The 17,423-nt window shown below is 43.7% G+C and overlaps 1 protein-coding gene across 3 annotated transcripts in view; it reads right to left on the minus strand.

Annotated features, from left to right (window-relative positions):
- LOC146862956 (acidic mammalian chitinase-like) overlaps window positions 1–17,423 on the minus strand; it is a 92,559-nt gene that overhangs the window by 71,280 nt on the left and 3,856 nt on the right. For 2 of the 3 annotated variants that reach the window (XM_085642328.1, XM_085642329.1), the window contains exon 2: window positions 5,706–5,907. The exons of the other annotated variant lie outside the window; for it this stretch is intronic. In XM_085642328.1, the coding sequence (XP_085498454.1) occupies window positions 5,706–5,907 (202 nt within the window). The remainder of the gene's footprint in view (window positions 1–5,705; window positions 5,908–17,423) is intronic. 3 annotated transcript variants of the gene reach the window in all.

Genomic DNA, 17,423 nt, shown 5'->3' on the forward strand with positions numbered 1-17,423 from the left:
GGCAGCAGGGAGGGGAAGGCACGGGCACAACTGGTGGAGCTGTGTGGCGTGGGGAGCGACCTGGCCTGCAGGCAGGGTCAGGGGGTCGCCCGATACACCTCATAATACACCTCATCATACACTAGTATAACCTTTCATCACTCACTGTAAAATACAGAGTACCATATTTTAATCCATTGACACAGTTTCTAAAAACCCACTCAGTGATTCCTAGATCTACACACACATCTAATCACTTAACTATAGATTTACTCATACATGCGGTCAATGATCAATAGAATAATATCAAATATACTTATACACCTATATCGACATACACCAGCACACATCCTATTCACTTATGCAGTCATCCTACTCACTTATGCAAACAATGGATCATACTTACATTTAGTCAGCTACACACTTATGCAAACACCACTTCATTTATTCATAGAGATAGTGACTCATACTTAGTGTGTTATAAAATCACTATTACAAGTATACAGTTATCCATACAGTCACCCATACAATCTGAGGCTTATGTATACTTATTTATAAACAACGGTCACATACACTGCCTTTTATTTTTCTAGTTTGTTGGACATGTACCATTGAGAAAAATATTTGCTCATCACCACACCCATAAAGATATTCACTCACCCAAACAACTGTTATAACATGCTGTCTTAACCTCATATTCCTACTGAATCAACTATTCACACATCTTTGGGCAGTCACACACACACCCCACCGAACCACACACATTCACTCTCCCATACAAATACACAGTTAACTAATCAATAACTAATATAGTCTTTCACGTAGCTAGTAACATACTGGTACAGCAGTTTACACAACAACTGACAAAGTGATAGATATTCACACAGTTTACTCACTATCCAATATATTTATTGAGACACTATAAATTAGTCAAGTAAACAGTCAATCACACTGCTACTAAATCCTCCATCCAGATATTTATATATCCACTCATTCTTCAATGCAGATTGATATATATATATAAACTACATATTTAAATAACGAACCAAGACACATTCACTGGATGAGGTCATCAGTGATGTCACTGACCAGGTCATGAATGATTTAATATGCGACATCAGCAGCAGCGGATTGCGGGTGCGCCAGTTCTAGTTAGCAGAACTAACTATAACGGAGGAATTTCAATGGTTTTATACGAGTGAAATGTCCAGCTAACTATAACAGCCCTGAAACCTATGGTGAGTGTCTGAATGGATGATTTAGTAGGTGCGTGACTGACTGTATATGTGAGTGATTAAACTTGTCTTACTGAATGCATGGGTTAGGGAGTAAAATGTGTAAAGGTCTATATCAGTCTGTCAGTTGCTGTGTAAGCGGCTGCATGGGTTGGTGAGTAGCTACATGAGTGTCTATATGGGTTATTGATTGGTTGTCTGAGTATCTGTATGGGTGCCTGGGTGGTGTGGGGTTTGTGACTGTGCATAGATGTGTGAGTGAGTGATTCACTGGGTGTAGGAGTTCAAGACTGCATCTGGGACAGGGTGTGTGTGTGTGTGTGTGTGTGTGTGTGTGTGTGTGTGTGTGTGTGTGTGTGTGTGTGTGTGTGTGTGTGTGTGTGTGTGTGTGTGTGTGTGTGTGTGTGTGTGTGTGTGTGTGTGTGTGTGTGTGTGTGTGTGTGTGTGTGTGTGTGTGTGTGTGTGTGTGTGTGTGTGTGTGTGTGTGTGTGTGTGTGTGTGTGTGTGTGTGTGTGTGTGTGTGTGTGTGTGCGCGCGCGCGCGCGCATGGCTGTCTCAGTGGTACATGTGTGAGTAACTACATATGTGAAAGGCAGTATGTGAGTGTTGGAGTATATAAATGACTATGTGAGAATGAGTGATTGGGAGGGTGGCTGTATGGATGAGTGTGTGCGTGTATCAGTGATTGTACAAGAGAGTAAGTATGTGTTAGTATCTGTATGAATAAGTGAGGTGGTGTGTGTATAACTGTATAGGTGAGTACATGGGAGTGTGATTGATTCTTTGCATGACTGACTAGCTGTGTGAGTAACTCCATGGATGAGTGGCGGTGTGGGAGGGTCTGTTTAGGCGAATGAGTGCATATGTTAGTACTGTATTGATGCGTGACTGCATGTATGAGTGACTGTAGGGTGAATGGGTGGACGTGTGTGTAGACCTAGGATTCAGTGAGTGGTAACTGGTATTGGTATGTCTATAGTTTTGACCATAGTAGTCTGTATTTTAGAGTGGGTGTATAAAAGATTATATTAGGGTGTGAGGAGATGCATCAGATATTCACTTGGATGATATCAGTGATGTCACTGACCAGGTCATGAATGATGTAATATGCGACATCATCAGCAGTGCATTGCGGGGGCGCGAGTTATAGTTAGCTCAACTAACTATAATGGTCGAATTTCTCTGGTTTTGTTCGAGTGAACTGTCCAAGTAACTATAACATCCCTGAAAACTGTGGTTGTTTTCAGTGAATATATATATTTGCATTAGAACTAAGGTTACTGTGCTGTCCCATTACCAGATGGATGTTTGACAAATTATTAGGCAGAATGAATCTCTGATACAAGACATGGGTAATTTCATTAAGGTATTTTTATAGATAAACATAGCCGTAGCAAATTTCTTGTTGTTTGGGACACGTTAAAAGCTGCTGTTGGGGGCTATATTATCTATACTAAAATATAAAATAGATTTAGAACATACTGCCTCATTAATATTTTCCAATCACTCTTCAGAGATGCAAAAAAGTTAAATACATATTATAAGTTTAGAGCTTAATAAAGACTATGGAGGGATGGCCTTACCCTAACATCAGACTTTATTATTTTACTGCCCTTGCGATTATGGCAAATTGTTGGAATACTAAAGATCTATAATTAATTCCATGTTTCTTTATCAGTTGAATTATTTCCCAGCAATCATAAATGGCAAATTGTTGGAATACTAAAGATCTATAATTAATTCCATGTTTCTTGATCAGTTGAATTATTTCCCAGCAATCATAAAAATGTTGAGATGCCCCCAAAACGGCATAAGGCAAATCACATGCTCGAGTAGGGGATGTAAGGAGGCACGTTTGCAGTAAGAAAATAGGGTTAAATGCAGAATTACTCATTTTGCATAATTCAGCACAATCTTGTGGAACATTTAATTAATGTACTACAAGGAATTACACAATCTACACCCACCCCCACTTTTTTATACTAAATTGTTATTTTACACTCATAAGCTCCTAAATAAGATATGTTCAAGCACATTACATGTGTTTTCAGATGTTCAAATTATATAATCAGTGGATAGTGGCACAGTCCAGATGTGTCAAAAAAGTGGTTCTCTTTTGGAATAAAATGTATTAATTTATAAGTTTTAGAGCAACACTAGATTACCCAGGGAGAAGAATTTATGTATAGATATGTCAATTGCATATTCACTGATTATACAGCGCTGGAAATTTGCAAAGCTCTGAAAACTTGGTTTATGGATGAGCTTTTTTTCCTTCACTGTTCGAGATTACATGTGAACTTTGATATATGAAATTTGAATTTAACCTGCTTTTATTAGCAAATCGGCAACTGAAATTTATCCAATAGCCTACCCAATATAAAATAGGATTAAAGTACTAATAGACCCAACCAGTAATAACTATTAATGGTGCCAACATATAGGGAGCTTAAAATTGCGAACTTTTGTCCGAGGCCATGAAGGACAATAATGATGATTTTTGGAAGTACTGAGTATCAAAGGTCATCAACGGTCTAAGATATTTATAAGCCTTAATCTGTAACAAATTTCCTTAGTCCGTGCCCGCAACTGTAATGAACAAAAATGTTCCGTGCAACGTGTTTGTTTTCGTAATGTCTTCAGATTTTCACAAATACTGGGAAGAGATTTAAAAAAAGGCAAATTAACCATGGCTGCTGCTGCTTAGCGGGGGAAGCGGGCGGGAGGAGAGACATAAAAAAAAAAAAAAAAAAAGAAATGCACTTACCTGCAGACCGGCCATTGCCTCTCGGTCCTCTTCCTTCGTTCGATGCAGAAAGCAAGAAGCACACAGACTCCCATAGCCGATCACAACGCTGCGATCACCAGCATGACAGCAGCGTCGTGACTGGTCAGAGCGCTGTGGTTCAGCACTCATACAGCGAGTGGGAGCCTACGCATGTTCTCCACCCTGGCTGTGCAATACAGTCGGGTGGAGAACATGCTAATTGCGCATGACAATTTGGCCGGCCCAAGGCAACTGGCCAAACAGTCATGTGCATTTAGAGTGCCAACCACTCCGCCCTCAACCCTGCTCTGGCCAACACAACCCGCCCCGAAGCCAATACGGAATAAACTGATAATAATATTGAGTTATCATTTTATTTGTCCTTTTTGTACTGCTCACAGAAAAGTGGGGCAATTCTCTTCCTTATCAGAGGAGCCGCTGCTGCAAATTAACCCAATATTAGCTGTTTTCAGGGTTTTGGTGCTCGTTTAATATTTTAGTATTCCCAAACACTAAGAGAAAATCAGAAAGTCTGACCAAGCAGAGCGCTGCCTTGGATGTAGACGGGACTCGGTGATGAAGCATGCCACCAATCGTAGGTGAGGGCTTCATGTTAGAAAAATAATCAGTTTCTCTTATGAACGGACCCCCTCCACTGCCATCTTTTCCCCTTTTTTAAGTTGTCTATGGCCTGTTGCAATATAATGTAAAAGCACCACAATATTGACTTGATCCTCTCAGCTTTGCCCCAAGACCTTGGATTGCTGCTGTTGCCCCACAGCTCCCATGCCCAATAATGAGGGTGTTTTTTTCTCCTTTGCTGTGAGTGCCGGGCAGCTTGCAGCTGTTCCATTGTCCTGTTCAGTTACAAACACTAGGGCCGCTGTCCAGGTCTTTCTTCATCTGCAGCATACGAGGACAGCTGGGACAGCTGCCACCGCAGCCGCCTCTAAAGTGCAGCAGCTCTCCTGCTCCATCTTTTCCCTCCATATATTGAGGGTGAAGGAGGGCTACGGAGAACTGGCAGCTGCTGCCCCATTGTTGACAACTGTACTCTCTTGTACAATTTCTCAGGTGATGTTCATGAACATCAGGTTATTTAATGTGGCGTTTTATCCTCATTAAAATAACATTCTACAACAAGGGTTCCCTTTGTTACTGGTGTAGCATGTTTATTTTTTTAGGGAGAAACAACTCATTAGTGTTTTTTTTCCTTTGAATTGCTAACATCATGATTTTAGTTATCAGATGAATAGAATCCCTCTGAACATATTCCACAGGCAACCACATGCTACGATGTTCATAAACATTGTGAAAATTCAACTAATCAGAATGCTGCTTTTTAATTTTTCGAATTTCAGATGTTTGCATACATTAAAGAATATTTTCAGATCATGTCCATGCACTAAGGCCACTTTTATTTTTATTGTATATGACCAAACCCTCCAAAAGTAACAAATTAAACCAATCACACATTGCCTGCCTAATTTAGTGTACCTTGATTGTGGCTTTTTTCCCTTGGCTAAAATTGCCTTTCGAAATTTCTACCTTTATACAGAAAACTGCTTCTTTTGCACCTGGACTTTGCACTGTGAGTTTCCAAAGTTTGGTGTTTGTCTATGGAGGGCATTAATATTGCAAAGAACGGGTTTTTCTAAGGAGCCTTGTGTCAACCTTAACTACAAAGGTAGAAATGCATTTAAATATAAATAATAATTACTGACTTCTCCTTGAGGGCGTTAACCTGCTGGTAGAGCTCTGGGTCATTCTCTTCACAAGTGGTGATCTTGTGGTTCTCCATGCAGGCAAAAGCGTAGCTGAAGTGTGTACACAGCATTGGCTCCACATCTGCTGGCCAGTATGTCGCTGGTGCTTCTCTGTACTGCGACCAGTTGGTGAAGTAGCAGGCCAATTTGTAGGCTGAGCCTAGGAAGAGAGAACAGAGGATGATGTGGGTGGTTGCAGAGGATGCTAAAGGCTTTTGTGGGTCCACCTACAATGGAATCCATACCTCTAGAAAAGGTATGCCAAAGTTCAGCACTTTATTGGCCCTGCGGACAACCTTGAATACACCGGGTGAGGCTCAGTCTGATCATACCAGGCCTCATCTGGCACCCGTCATAGTCCTCTAGCCCACAGCAATTATAAAATGGTCCCAAGGCTGCCAAGCAGTGAGCAGCTACCAACCACCAAACGCTTTAAAAAACAAATACATTTTAAGAGTAACAGTGGGACTTTGTGTACTTCGAGCAAGCCACACTCTGCGCACAGACCCTCTACCTCATCGGATAAGCTTCTTAAAATACATGTCTCCACATGCATGATGAAAAGTGTTACGCTTCCAACCCCGCACCCTGCCTGTTCAAGGAGTGTGGAAGATGGCGTCAGTGGAGCAGACCACCACATCTGCTTAGCTGGCCAGTACGCTAAAGGCCTGCCCTGGGTCTTGGTGGAGCTGGCGGGCTTTGAGCACCTCAGCAGTGAGGTTTACATGGGAAAGTTTGTATGGTAAATACTTGGGATGGTGGAAATAGGCCTGGTGATTGTACATCACAAATTGACATTGTGTAAACAGGCACAGCCACAGTGTTGCATAAAGGAAAATGTTCAAGCTGCCATGGCAACATGTGTTCGCCCTATGGGAGAGCGTAGAGCAGGGCATGGCAATGTGTGCCTTACATATAGGACAAGGTGGATGTTGACTTAGCAATCTGTGCTACACACTTGGCAGCATTGAAACAGGAATAGCAATGTGAGCTTCACATATAGCATAGTAACCAACCTGTGGCGGCAACGTTCGAAATCCAGAATAGCATTTGGAAAATGTAAAGGCAATTGTGCTTTCAAACCTGCAATGTGAAATCGCGCATGCCAAGGCGTTCTGTAGGAGCAGCACATTGTGGGAATTGATTTTGCAATAGATGCTGTATGGACTGTACAGGAGGAAATGGGCAGGGCCTTGTGCACTTTACACATGTGGCAATGTGAGTGCTATCATGGCTGTGTGCTATGTGTAATGTGGGATTGAAAAACAATTGCAATGTGCCCCATGCGTACTGTAGAAACAGGTGTGGGATTTTTTTGTGCATTTATATAATTGTGTATTTTTAGCAGAGTAAAATGCGGATCCACACTTGAATTTACATGTATACTCATTTGATGCCATTACCTTTGAAACAAATTCACTAGGACATATATAAGGGCATATTAAAGGGTTTATGCCAACGAGGTCTCGGGCTTCAACTACATCTTGTTCAAACGGGATGTCTCCCTTCACTGTTTATTATTTCTGCAGCACATGATGATGGTGATGACGATGAAGCACATTTACAAAGCACTCAGATGCTCCTAGGAGTGTCCCTGCGCTAATTCAAGAGCACGCCAAATTACAGTGTTTTCAATTCCTTCCTGAAAGCAGGTTCAGCAGCTTCCTGTCTCAGATGCATCGGAAGACAGTTCCATGCAGATGGCCCTAACAAGGAAAAGGAGCTCCTGCAAATCGTTGAGTCGCACACTCGGCACTCTGGCCAAAGCCAGATGTGAAGACCAGAGGCTCCTCGCAGGATTGTAGAAAAGAATATGGGAAGCCAGATAGCCTGGACCAATATTGAGGAGAGCACGAAAAATCAGCACCAAGGTTTTGAGCAGAATTCCTTCATACTGGGAGCCAGTGCAGAGAGGAAAGTTGACTCCAGATCCTCGCTCTCTTTGGTGGGTTCGGTAGGAGGCGCGCAGCAGCGTTTTGCATCACTTGCAGTCTATGGATAGCATATTTTGGCGGGCCAAGATACAAGGCATTAGCATAATCCAGCAAAGTTGTTTTCTTTCCATTCACATTGTGCTTGCTGTTCTTGAAGAAAACTTTCTAGCATGGGCTCAGTAATGTAATCATTCAAGGTCTCTCCTGCTAGCTCACTGTACTGTATTCATTCACTGTAGTTCACTTTGTTTGTATATAGTTGGTCTGTATATTTTGTATATAGTTCTAATTGTTATAAAATCAAAAATGTACATGGTTAATGCCAGACAATTAATGGCAGCCATAAAAAGTCTGGAGCATGTTCACAGACATTTTAAAAATACACAGGTGCTTGCTGGACAAGTTGCATGCTTCTGTAAGGATGTCCTGAACTTTCTCAGGCTCTCCATGGGCATCATTTAGAGGTCACCAGGTGTCACAGCCGCTACCCGTGGATTGCCTCTTGCTACCCCTGGCACTGCTTTTGCGACCCCTGGCCTCAGATGTGGCAAAATCAGGGCCTGGAACACAGGGGCAGCTCATCCATACTGGACACTGGTTGGAGCTCCACTTCCTGGTTTCTGTCAATTTGTTTTATTATACAAATAGTTAATAATATTCCCTATTGGTGTAATAAAAATGGAGTACATTAGCTGAAATAGGACCCTATCTGGAAGCTATGGTAAGTATAAAATGCTGTTAAATGTAGGATGTATGCATGCTCGCATGTGAGTGTGCGCTTACATGCACAAGTGTGTGTGAATGTTTTAGTATGTGTAAGCATGCGTATGTGAGTCAAAGTAAAGGTCAAACGGTATGCATGGTCACTTCCATTACCCCTGCCATTTTGGTGAATTGACATCCATGATACTGTCTAGTTTATCAAAGGAAAGTGCTGCAAATATGACAGGCATGCAGATAGGATGCCTCTGTAGTGTTAAACAGGAGACCAAAGACATGACTAGCAGTCAGTCAAAGGGTAAATGGGAGACTGAACGCTGCAGGATGCGTTTCACACTGCGTGGAGTGAAGAGATGCTTACCGTTCACTCATGATGGCTTTTATTGCGAACAGTGGGAGGGAGGGCTATAGAGATCTGCTGCAAGTTTCTTTTCCTTTCTGATTCAGAGCAGTTAATTTGTTTTCCTGCAACTGAAAACTGTCGGTCTGTTCCGCGGTTCAAGCTCCCACCAGTGGCTGCTCCTCCACTATAACATAAGAGGATCGCCCCCTGCTGCGAGCAAGCTGGGGGGAAAGATAAAATGATGAAAGATTCACTTTATCATCATTTTATTTTCCCCCCCGTTTCCCTCTAGAGCCAGTCAAGTCTAGGTAGGGTGAGACTTGGCTGTTGTCACAGCCAGGAGGAGAAGATTTGTACACACTGCAAGTGCGCATGATGGTTTGGCCAGCTGTCTTAGGTCGGCCAAACCGTCATGGTACTTAGGTTTCGCCAACCCAGCTGTGTTGCACAGCCGGGTTGGAGAAATAACTCCCAGGTACTGACTAAGCAGCAAACAAAGCCCCTCAGACCAATCCTGGCGCTACTCATGCTATTGAGAGCAGCACTGGCAGTGGGGTAACAAAGGCCCCTGCAACCACAGTGGTGCGGGGGGGCCCACTCTGCACAGTACCCTGGCTGGAGAGCTGAGTACGGCCGGAGGGGCCCCCCTCCATGTACTTTGCAGAGGGGGTCCTCAAGTTTTGTAATACCACTGAGCGCCAGGATTCGCTAGGGAACCTGTGCTGGTGTCCGATACCATCAGTAGAGAAGAGGAGCACAGAGGCAGCCGGTAGCATTGGAACAGGTATTTTTTTTGTATTATTATTATTATTTCCCTAATTCCCTGTCCCGTCCACCCCTCCCCCGCACCACCCACTTGAGTTTTGCATCGGCCGCCACTGGTTCCCACCTGGCCTCTTCACCTGCACAGCAACATGCAGTGTGACGTTCCAAGTGACCAAAAACACCTTGATGCTAAAGTTGTGTCAAGATGAACCACTCAACCTACATGGACAGCAGCACTAAAGCTCAGGATAGGCAGTCACAAATCTGTGCTCTGGCCGAGTTCAGGATCTTCACCTCAGGCACAAGACAACTGGGATGGTGCTGGTCACAAAAGTACTCAAAGTATGTGGGACGCCATCACTGCAGCTACTTTCCGTGGGCATGTACATGCTTTTAATTTAAAATAGCACTTTTGAAGCTCAAAGGAGTGGCAGCAAACAGTGTGGCTATTAGTTCACATGTTGCTTGAATAAGTTTAAGGTAACAGGAGAAGGGCAAAAAGAAATATCACCTGCTTAAGGAGTCAGGATCGGCCTCAAGCGCTGCCGAATGAATAAAAAAAAAAAGACAATACTACCTGGCACTGAAAGGAACCCATTTGTGCATGGATTAATTAATTGTGAAGGGGCAGAATGACTGAAGGGCTCCCTCCCAGTGTTACATGCTGTAAATTCGAGTGGGTGGAAGAAAGATGTTAAAAAAGCCACAATAGACCAATGAATGAAGAGCTGGCAGAAGCCCCTATTAGTAAGTTTGTTATATATATTTTTTTTGTAAAATCAAAAAGGTCTTTGCAAGACAAGTATACGGCAACAACTGCTTACTGTTTCATCTTCTAAACAGAGATTTATGTTCAGGTAAGTATACCCCGAAAACAAGAAGGGTGAATACTAAAAGAGCGGGCAAGCTCTCCACAATAGTAAAATATATACTAATCCCATCTTGGTTTGAAGGGCAAAAATAGAAAGGATATCACTCACTGAGAAGAAATAACGCGCAGTGTGAATCACCAAATAAACATAAAAATGAAACGAGCACCGCACGTGTAGGGAAATGCCGTTAATAACGTACGACATAGGCAGCGGGTTACAAGGTATTCTTTCCTTGCAACCCGGGAACTTCAAACCACGGCCGCGTCTTACTCCGGGTTACAATGTAGCCTTTCGCGCAACCCGGGAACTTCAAACGCGGCAGCGTCTTGCACTGAAAACAAAGGTGTGGCCACGGGTAAAAAAATATTTTTTTAAAAAGTAATCTCCCGTGGGACTCCAGAACTCGGGCTTGAGTAGAAGGTAAGGCGGGCAGCCAGAAAGGAAGCTGACTAGGTAGCTGGAGGGCAGGGTCGAAATCAGCAAAAGGAATGAAACTCAGGAGAGCGCCGAGTCAGAGAGCGGCATTCACTCAAGGATTCAGAATGCAAGGGGCAGGGAGCCAGGATCACAAAACTGAAAGCCAAGCAACAGCTCTTCGGTGCATCAAGGTATTTAAAGGAAGGGAGTGTCTACAAACTCCACCTCCATTAAGGTAGCAAGGGACCTGCTGTAAAGTGTAAACTGTTACAAGGCAAGCACTCAGTCCTCTCTACAACCCCATGGGACTATGCAGGTGACCTGATGTCTAACAGTTCTCCCACCCAAAGGTCTATTCACCGGTCGAGGTTTTGTAGGGTGCAGGGCATGAAATCTACGAACTAAGACTGGAGCATGTACATTTTCAGCGGGTTCCCATGACCTGTCTTCTGGACCGTATCCTACCCAATCGATCAGATATTGGAGCTTGCCCCTATATCTACGGGAATCAAGTATTCTTTTAACTTCGTATTCTGTTTCACCACCCACTAGAACAGGGGGAGAGGGTTCCTCAGGATTCTGTGAGGGTTTATACTCCTTTAGTAAGGAAACATGGAACACTGGATGAATGCGCATCTCTTCGGGTAACTAAAGTCTCTGTGAAACGGGAGTGATTAACTTGGTTACTGTAAAAAGTCCAATGTAACTGGGTTGTAGCTTACGAGGTCCCTCCAGTCTTAAGTTTTTGGTAGATAACCAGACCTTGTCACCCACTTTATACTCTGGAGCAGGGCGGCGGTGTTTATCGGATTGTAACTTCATCGCGTCTTGGGCCTTCTGTAATTCAGTTTTGGCGGCTTTTCAGTTGTCTAAAATGGGAGTGTGATGTTTATGGACGGCAGGGATGTTGTTTAACTGGACAGGCACAGGGAAAGGAAGGAATCTAGGGTGGTGTGCGTGGGTTAAAAAAAAAAAAAAAAGGAGAAACACCAGTGGAGGAATGGATGGTATTGTATGCAAATTCTGCTAAAAGGTAAGGCCTGTACCCAGTCAGCATCAATGGTCGATAAGCACCGTAGGAATTGTTCCAGGGTTCTGGTTGGTCCTTTCGGTTTGTCCGTCTGTCTGTGGATGGTATGCCGTGGACTATCTATGATCTATTCCCAGGGAGACAACCCCTGCCAGAAACGGGAAATGAATTGGGCCTCTCGATCGGTTATTATCACAAAGGGAATGCCATGTAATCAAATGATCTGTTCTGTAAACACCTGTGCCAACTCCTTAGATGAAGGCAGTTTCTTCAATGGGAGGAAGTGAGCCATCTTTGTAAACAGATCTACCGCTACTAATATAGTGATGTAACCTTGTGCTCTTGGTAAGTCTTTGATGAAATCCATACTGACTGAAAGCCAGGGGACTGGAGGAATATCTATAGGTTGAAGCAACCCTGTAGGGGCGGCATGCAAAGACTTTTGTCTAGCACAAACAGGACATACCGAGACATAGGACAAAATATCTTTATTCATGCCCCTCCACCAAAACCATCGTTGACAGAGTAGCACTGTCTTTTCTCCACCAGGGTGAGCTGCTAGGGAGGTGTTGACAACACCATTTAATTATCTGTTGTTGCAGTTCTACACGAGGTACATAAATCTTGTTGTCATTAAGATATAACCCGTCTTTGATAGTGTGTAGTCGGTCCTTCAACCAGTCAAGAGGTGATATGTCAGAAAAGGCGTTCATTAATCGTGTTAAGAAGGGAGAAGTTTGATTCCCCATATCGCCTACTCCTACAATATTATGACTAGGAATGAGAGGAGGATGCTCAGTTAACTCCATCTTCATTCCCGATCCCAACCTGGACAATGCATCAGCCTTCCCTTGTCGAGATCCTGGGCAATAGGTTAGAACAAAGTCGTATTCACTGAAGAACAGGACCCCATCTCATTTGCCTCGGAGGAATGCCTTAAAAAAACTGCAGATTGCGATGGTCAGTGTAGATGGTAACCGTGTGTGGGGACCCCAAAAGATAATGACTCCATTCCTGGAAAGCAAGTTTTATAGCTAATAACTCACGCTCGCCAATGGTATAATTTTGTTCGGCAGGAAGAAGGGTCTTTGAAAAATAAGCTATGGGGTGTAAACAACCAGTTGCTGGATTACGCTGAGATAAGACCCCTCTCACCGCATATTGAGAGGCGTCTGCTTCAACGTAGTATGGCTGAGTATTGTCTGCACGACGAAGGATGGGTGCGGTGGTCAATCTGTTCTTGAGCTGAGAGAAGGCTTGCTCAGCTTCAGCAGACCAGACAAAAGCAACCCACTTGCGGAGGAGCTGTGTGATGGGAGCAATTAGGTCTGAAAAGTGATCAATAAAGCGTCTGTAAAAATTTGCAAACCCGATAAAGGATTGGACCTCTTTTACATTGTTGGGACTAGGCCACTTGAGTAATGCATCTATCTTCTTTGGGTCCATATGTATGCCTTCCAGTGAGATAACAAAACCCAAGAATTCCACTCGATTAGTGTGGAAAGTGCTTTTGTCCAGTTTAGCGAATAATCGATTATCCATCAGTTTCTGCAATACCTGTTTTACGTGCCCCACATGTTCTTGTTCGGTATTTGAGAAAATCTGAATATTTTCTATGTAGACGATCACAAATAGGTCAAGATATTTACGCAAGATAAACAAATCCAATTGGCCGCACACTGCTAGTCTTACCAGCAAGTTGCCCCAAGGAACTATGGTCCATGTAGTGGCGACGGCGAGTACGCCTGTGCCACAGTGTTAGAAGAAAGTAAATATAGTAGTTGCCTCTCGTCAGCAGGGAGCAGGTAAGTGTAAAGGGGTGCCGCGTGGACTGCCAAAAATTAAAAACAGGTAGAGTACCATGAGTGGTACGTTACCTGTTAATACGTTTTTGGCAGTCTACGTGTCCAGGGATGGCTAATGCGACACATACTTTTTTACACACACTGTGGCATAGGCGTACTCACCGTCGCCACTACATTGAGAGAAGATCTTTTAAGTCATCATTTAATCCTCGATAAAACAAAGAAGTCCTTTTCTCTTCAGGCCAGTGTGTCTCTACTATTAGGCGGTTGAATTCAGTAATATAAGTAAGAAGATCCTTGGACCCTTGTTTTAAGGTTAACAGCTCACTATCGCTGGCCTTTACATAGGTATGTCTGGCAAACAAACTTTTTAACATTTCTTTAAACAGGGTGAAATCATACAAAAGGGGGTCATTACTTTTAATTAAGGGGACCACCCAACTGGCAGCGTTACCCCCTAAATACGAGATTACAAAAGCCACTTTGGTCGCATCATCTGGAAAAGCAGAAGCCGTGCACAGAAAATGTAACTGGCACTGATTTAGAAAGACACTAAACTTCGCACTATCCCCATAGAACCTTTCGGGTACTGCTAAAGGAACTGGGTTGTGTGTATGCACGGACACTTGAATGGCTTGTGGATTTATAGAACTCGTGGTAGTGGTTTCTATAGGTGAAGTAGGAACTGTAAAACGGGCGGGTTGTATGTATGTATGTTTGTTCCTTTGCATGGTCTCTCCTGCCAGTATACTAGCTGTGTGTAGGTGTCATTCTAACTCGGAATGTAGTTGTTGGTTTTCTGCTCTAAGTCTCCCTACTTCCCGTTGGAGATCTATGAGAGCCGCTGCTAACTCTTCTACAGTGGGACTCTGGAGGGAGTTCTCCAGTAAGGCACTAGTCCCTTCTGTATTCATCGTCACTCGGGTGGAGTTAATTCGTGGGCCTGGCTTTCTGTTGCCGATGCCACTAACCGGTGGTGTATTTCCAAACTCAATCCACGGGAGCGACAAGAATATCCCCACACTTCTACAGCCAGTGTATGAGTGAGAAGATTCAATGCACTCACCCCTCAGAATGACTATCGGAGGTGTGGGATCAGAAGCCAGGACAATACACTTTACATCCCCCAGCTGCTTCCATCTAATAGACCAGAGATGAGGAAAACCTACAGGTGAAACTAGAAAGATATCATTAAGAGACTCCCTCCCTCCCCATATAACATTAGACAACAAGAGTAGACTCATGGCTGGCCTTGCAACAGACACACTGTCCCTTACCGATTGGACACATCCAGGTGCAATGAAACTGCCAACGATCAGCAGTGCAGGTAGTGTAATATCCAAGACAGGTAGACTGCAACAACTGCTTAGGGAAATTACATAACATGCAGGCTACAAAACTCCGTTTCATCTTCTAAACATAGATTTATGTTCAGGTAAGTACACCCCGAAAACAAGAAAGTGGAATACTAAAAGAGCGGGCAAGCTCTCCACAATAGTAAGATGTATACTAATCCGATCTTGGTTTTAAGGGCAAAAATAGAAAGGATATCACTCACTGAGCGGAAATAACACGCAGTGTGAATCACCAAATACACAAAAATGAAACACTGCACGTGTAGGGAAATGCCGTCAGTTAAACAGAAAAATAAACGTGCACCGCGCATGCAGAAAAATGCCGTTAATAACGTATGACATAGGCAGCGGGTTACAAGGTATTCTTTCCTTGCAACCCAGGAACTTCAAACGCGGCAGTGTCTTGCACTGAAAACAAAGGTGCGGCCGCGGGTAAAAAAAAAAAAAAAAAAAAAAAAAAAGGTATCGCCTGCGGGTCTCCAGAACTCGGGTTTGAGTAGACGGTAAAGCAGGCAGCCAGAAAGGAAGCTGACTAGGTAGCGGGAGGGCAGGGTCAAAATCAGCAAAAGGAATGAAACTCAGGAGAGCGCCAAGTCAGAGAGCGGCAATCACTCAAGGATTCAGAATGCAAGGGGCGGGGAGCCAGGATCACGGAACCAAAAGCCAAGCAACGGCTCTTCGGTGCATCAAGGTATTTAAAGGAAGGGAGTGTCTACAAACTCCACCTCCATTAAGGTAGCAAGGGACCTGCTCTAAAGTGTATACTGGTACAAGGCAAGCACTCAGTCCTCTACAACCCCAAGGGGCTATGCAGGTGGCCTGATGTATAACACTAAGCTTCCACCTCCCTGCAAGACATCTGTGACCCTCCTCGCTCACCCTCGCACACCCCCCACATCCATCACAGCTGCAATGGTGGCTGCTCCCTCTCCTACATCGCTGCCAAGACCTAGAATAACCTGCCACTCCACCTCCGAACAGTACCCTCCCTGGTGTACTTCAGAAAGAAACTCAAGACCTGGCTCTTCGATGGAGACACAGCTCCCCAAGCGTACAGGTACCCTTAGGGGTGACAGTGCTGCACTTTACAAATACTGATTGAAGATACATAGGTACTGCGAAACAGAAATGTCACATGCATGCTGCAAACTTGACAGCTATACTTACTAAAGTTATATATACACAAAACTCAGACTTGTATCTTTATTTTATTTAGATTTTCGCATATAGCAGAAAAAAAAAAAAAACACCACTGGCAATTCAATAGCACATGAACCGTGTATAATAAACAAATTCGAAGAAGCATTCCATTTCATGAAATGAGGTCTTGAACACATTCAATGAAAATACAATTCCTGATAACTACCGCCCAATATCCACTATTCCTACTCTAGCAAGACTAATGGAGAAGTGCATCCACTCCCAACTATGCAACCATATAGCCCAATTCCAACTCATTGACCAGTTCCAATCAGGCTTCAGGCATAAACAGCACAGAAACGGCCATGACCCACATCGTCGATGACGCACTCCGAATACTAGATCAAAACGAAACCTGCCTCCTAATCCTGCTAGACCTTTCATCAGCCTTTGAAACGGTCAAACATCAGTCTTCTGGACCTACTTGAAGACAGAAGGAGCTTACCAGGAGCGGTCCTAAAGTGGTTTGCCTCCTTCTTAGGCAACCAAGCTCAAAAAATCAAGATCAACCAATTGCTATGCTCGACCACACCCATCACCCTGGGAGTCACTCAAGGTTCCGTCTTATCCCCCACCCTCTTCATTCTATTCATGGAACCCTTAACTGAAATTCTGAAACTATCCAGTATCGATTACCACATGTACGCGGATGATACACAACTATACCTAAAAATATCATCGGCGGATGACATCCGACTACTCGACAACTTTACAAAAAACCCACATCTGGCTAACAAAAAAACACCTCAAACTCAATGCGCTCAAAACTGACTTTCTACTAATCTCCCCACCACAAGGACATGGTTACATAGTAAACTGGATGAAACATCCAACAGGCCTCAATTGCAACCCTCACATTATCAATTCCACAAGATCACTGGGAATAATACTAAACAAGAATCTCTTGACATGAGGGAACACATCAGCACAGCCACCAGAGGAGCCAACTTTCATATGAGCTTTCTCAGAAAACGAAAACCCAAACCCTTCCTCAACGACAACGACCTAAAAACAGCCATTCAATCTCTAGTTCTACCCAGAATAGACTATGGGAATACAACCTTATGTGGCTTGCCGAGATCCAGTCTGGCTCCTTTAAGAGCCTTACTAAACGCGGCTGCAAGACTCGTCACTGGCTCCAGAAAGAATAACCACATCACCCCGGTTCTAAAGGAACTGAATTGTCTCCCTTACGAGGCAAGAGCACAGCTAAAGATTGCATGCATGACGCATAA

Source organism: Triturus cristatus, chromosome 2_2 (genome assembly GCF_964204655.1).
Source record: "Triturus cristatus chromosome 2_2, aTriCri1.1, whole genome shotgun sequence".
Lineage (NCBI taxonomy): Eukaryota > Metazoa > Chordata > Amphibia > Caudata > Salamandridae > Triturus > Triturus cristatus.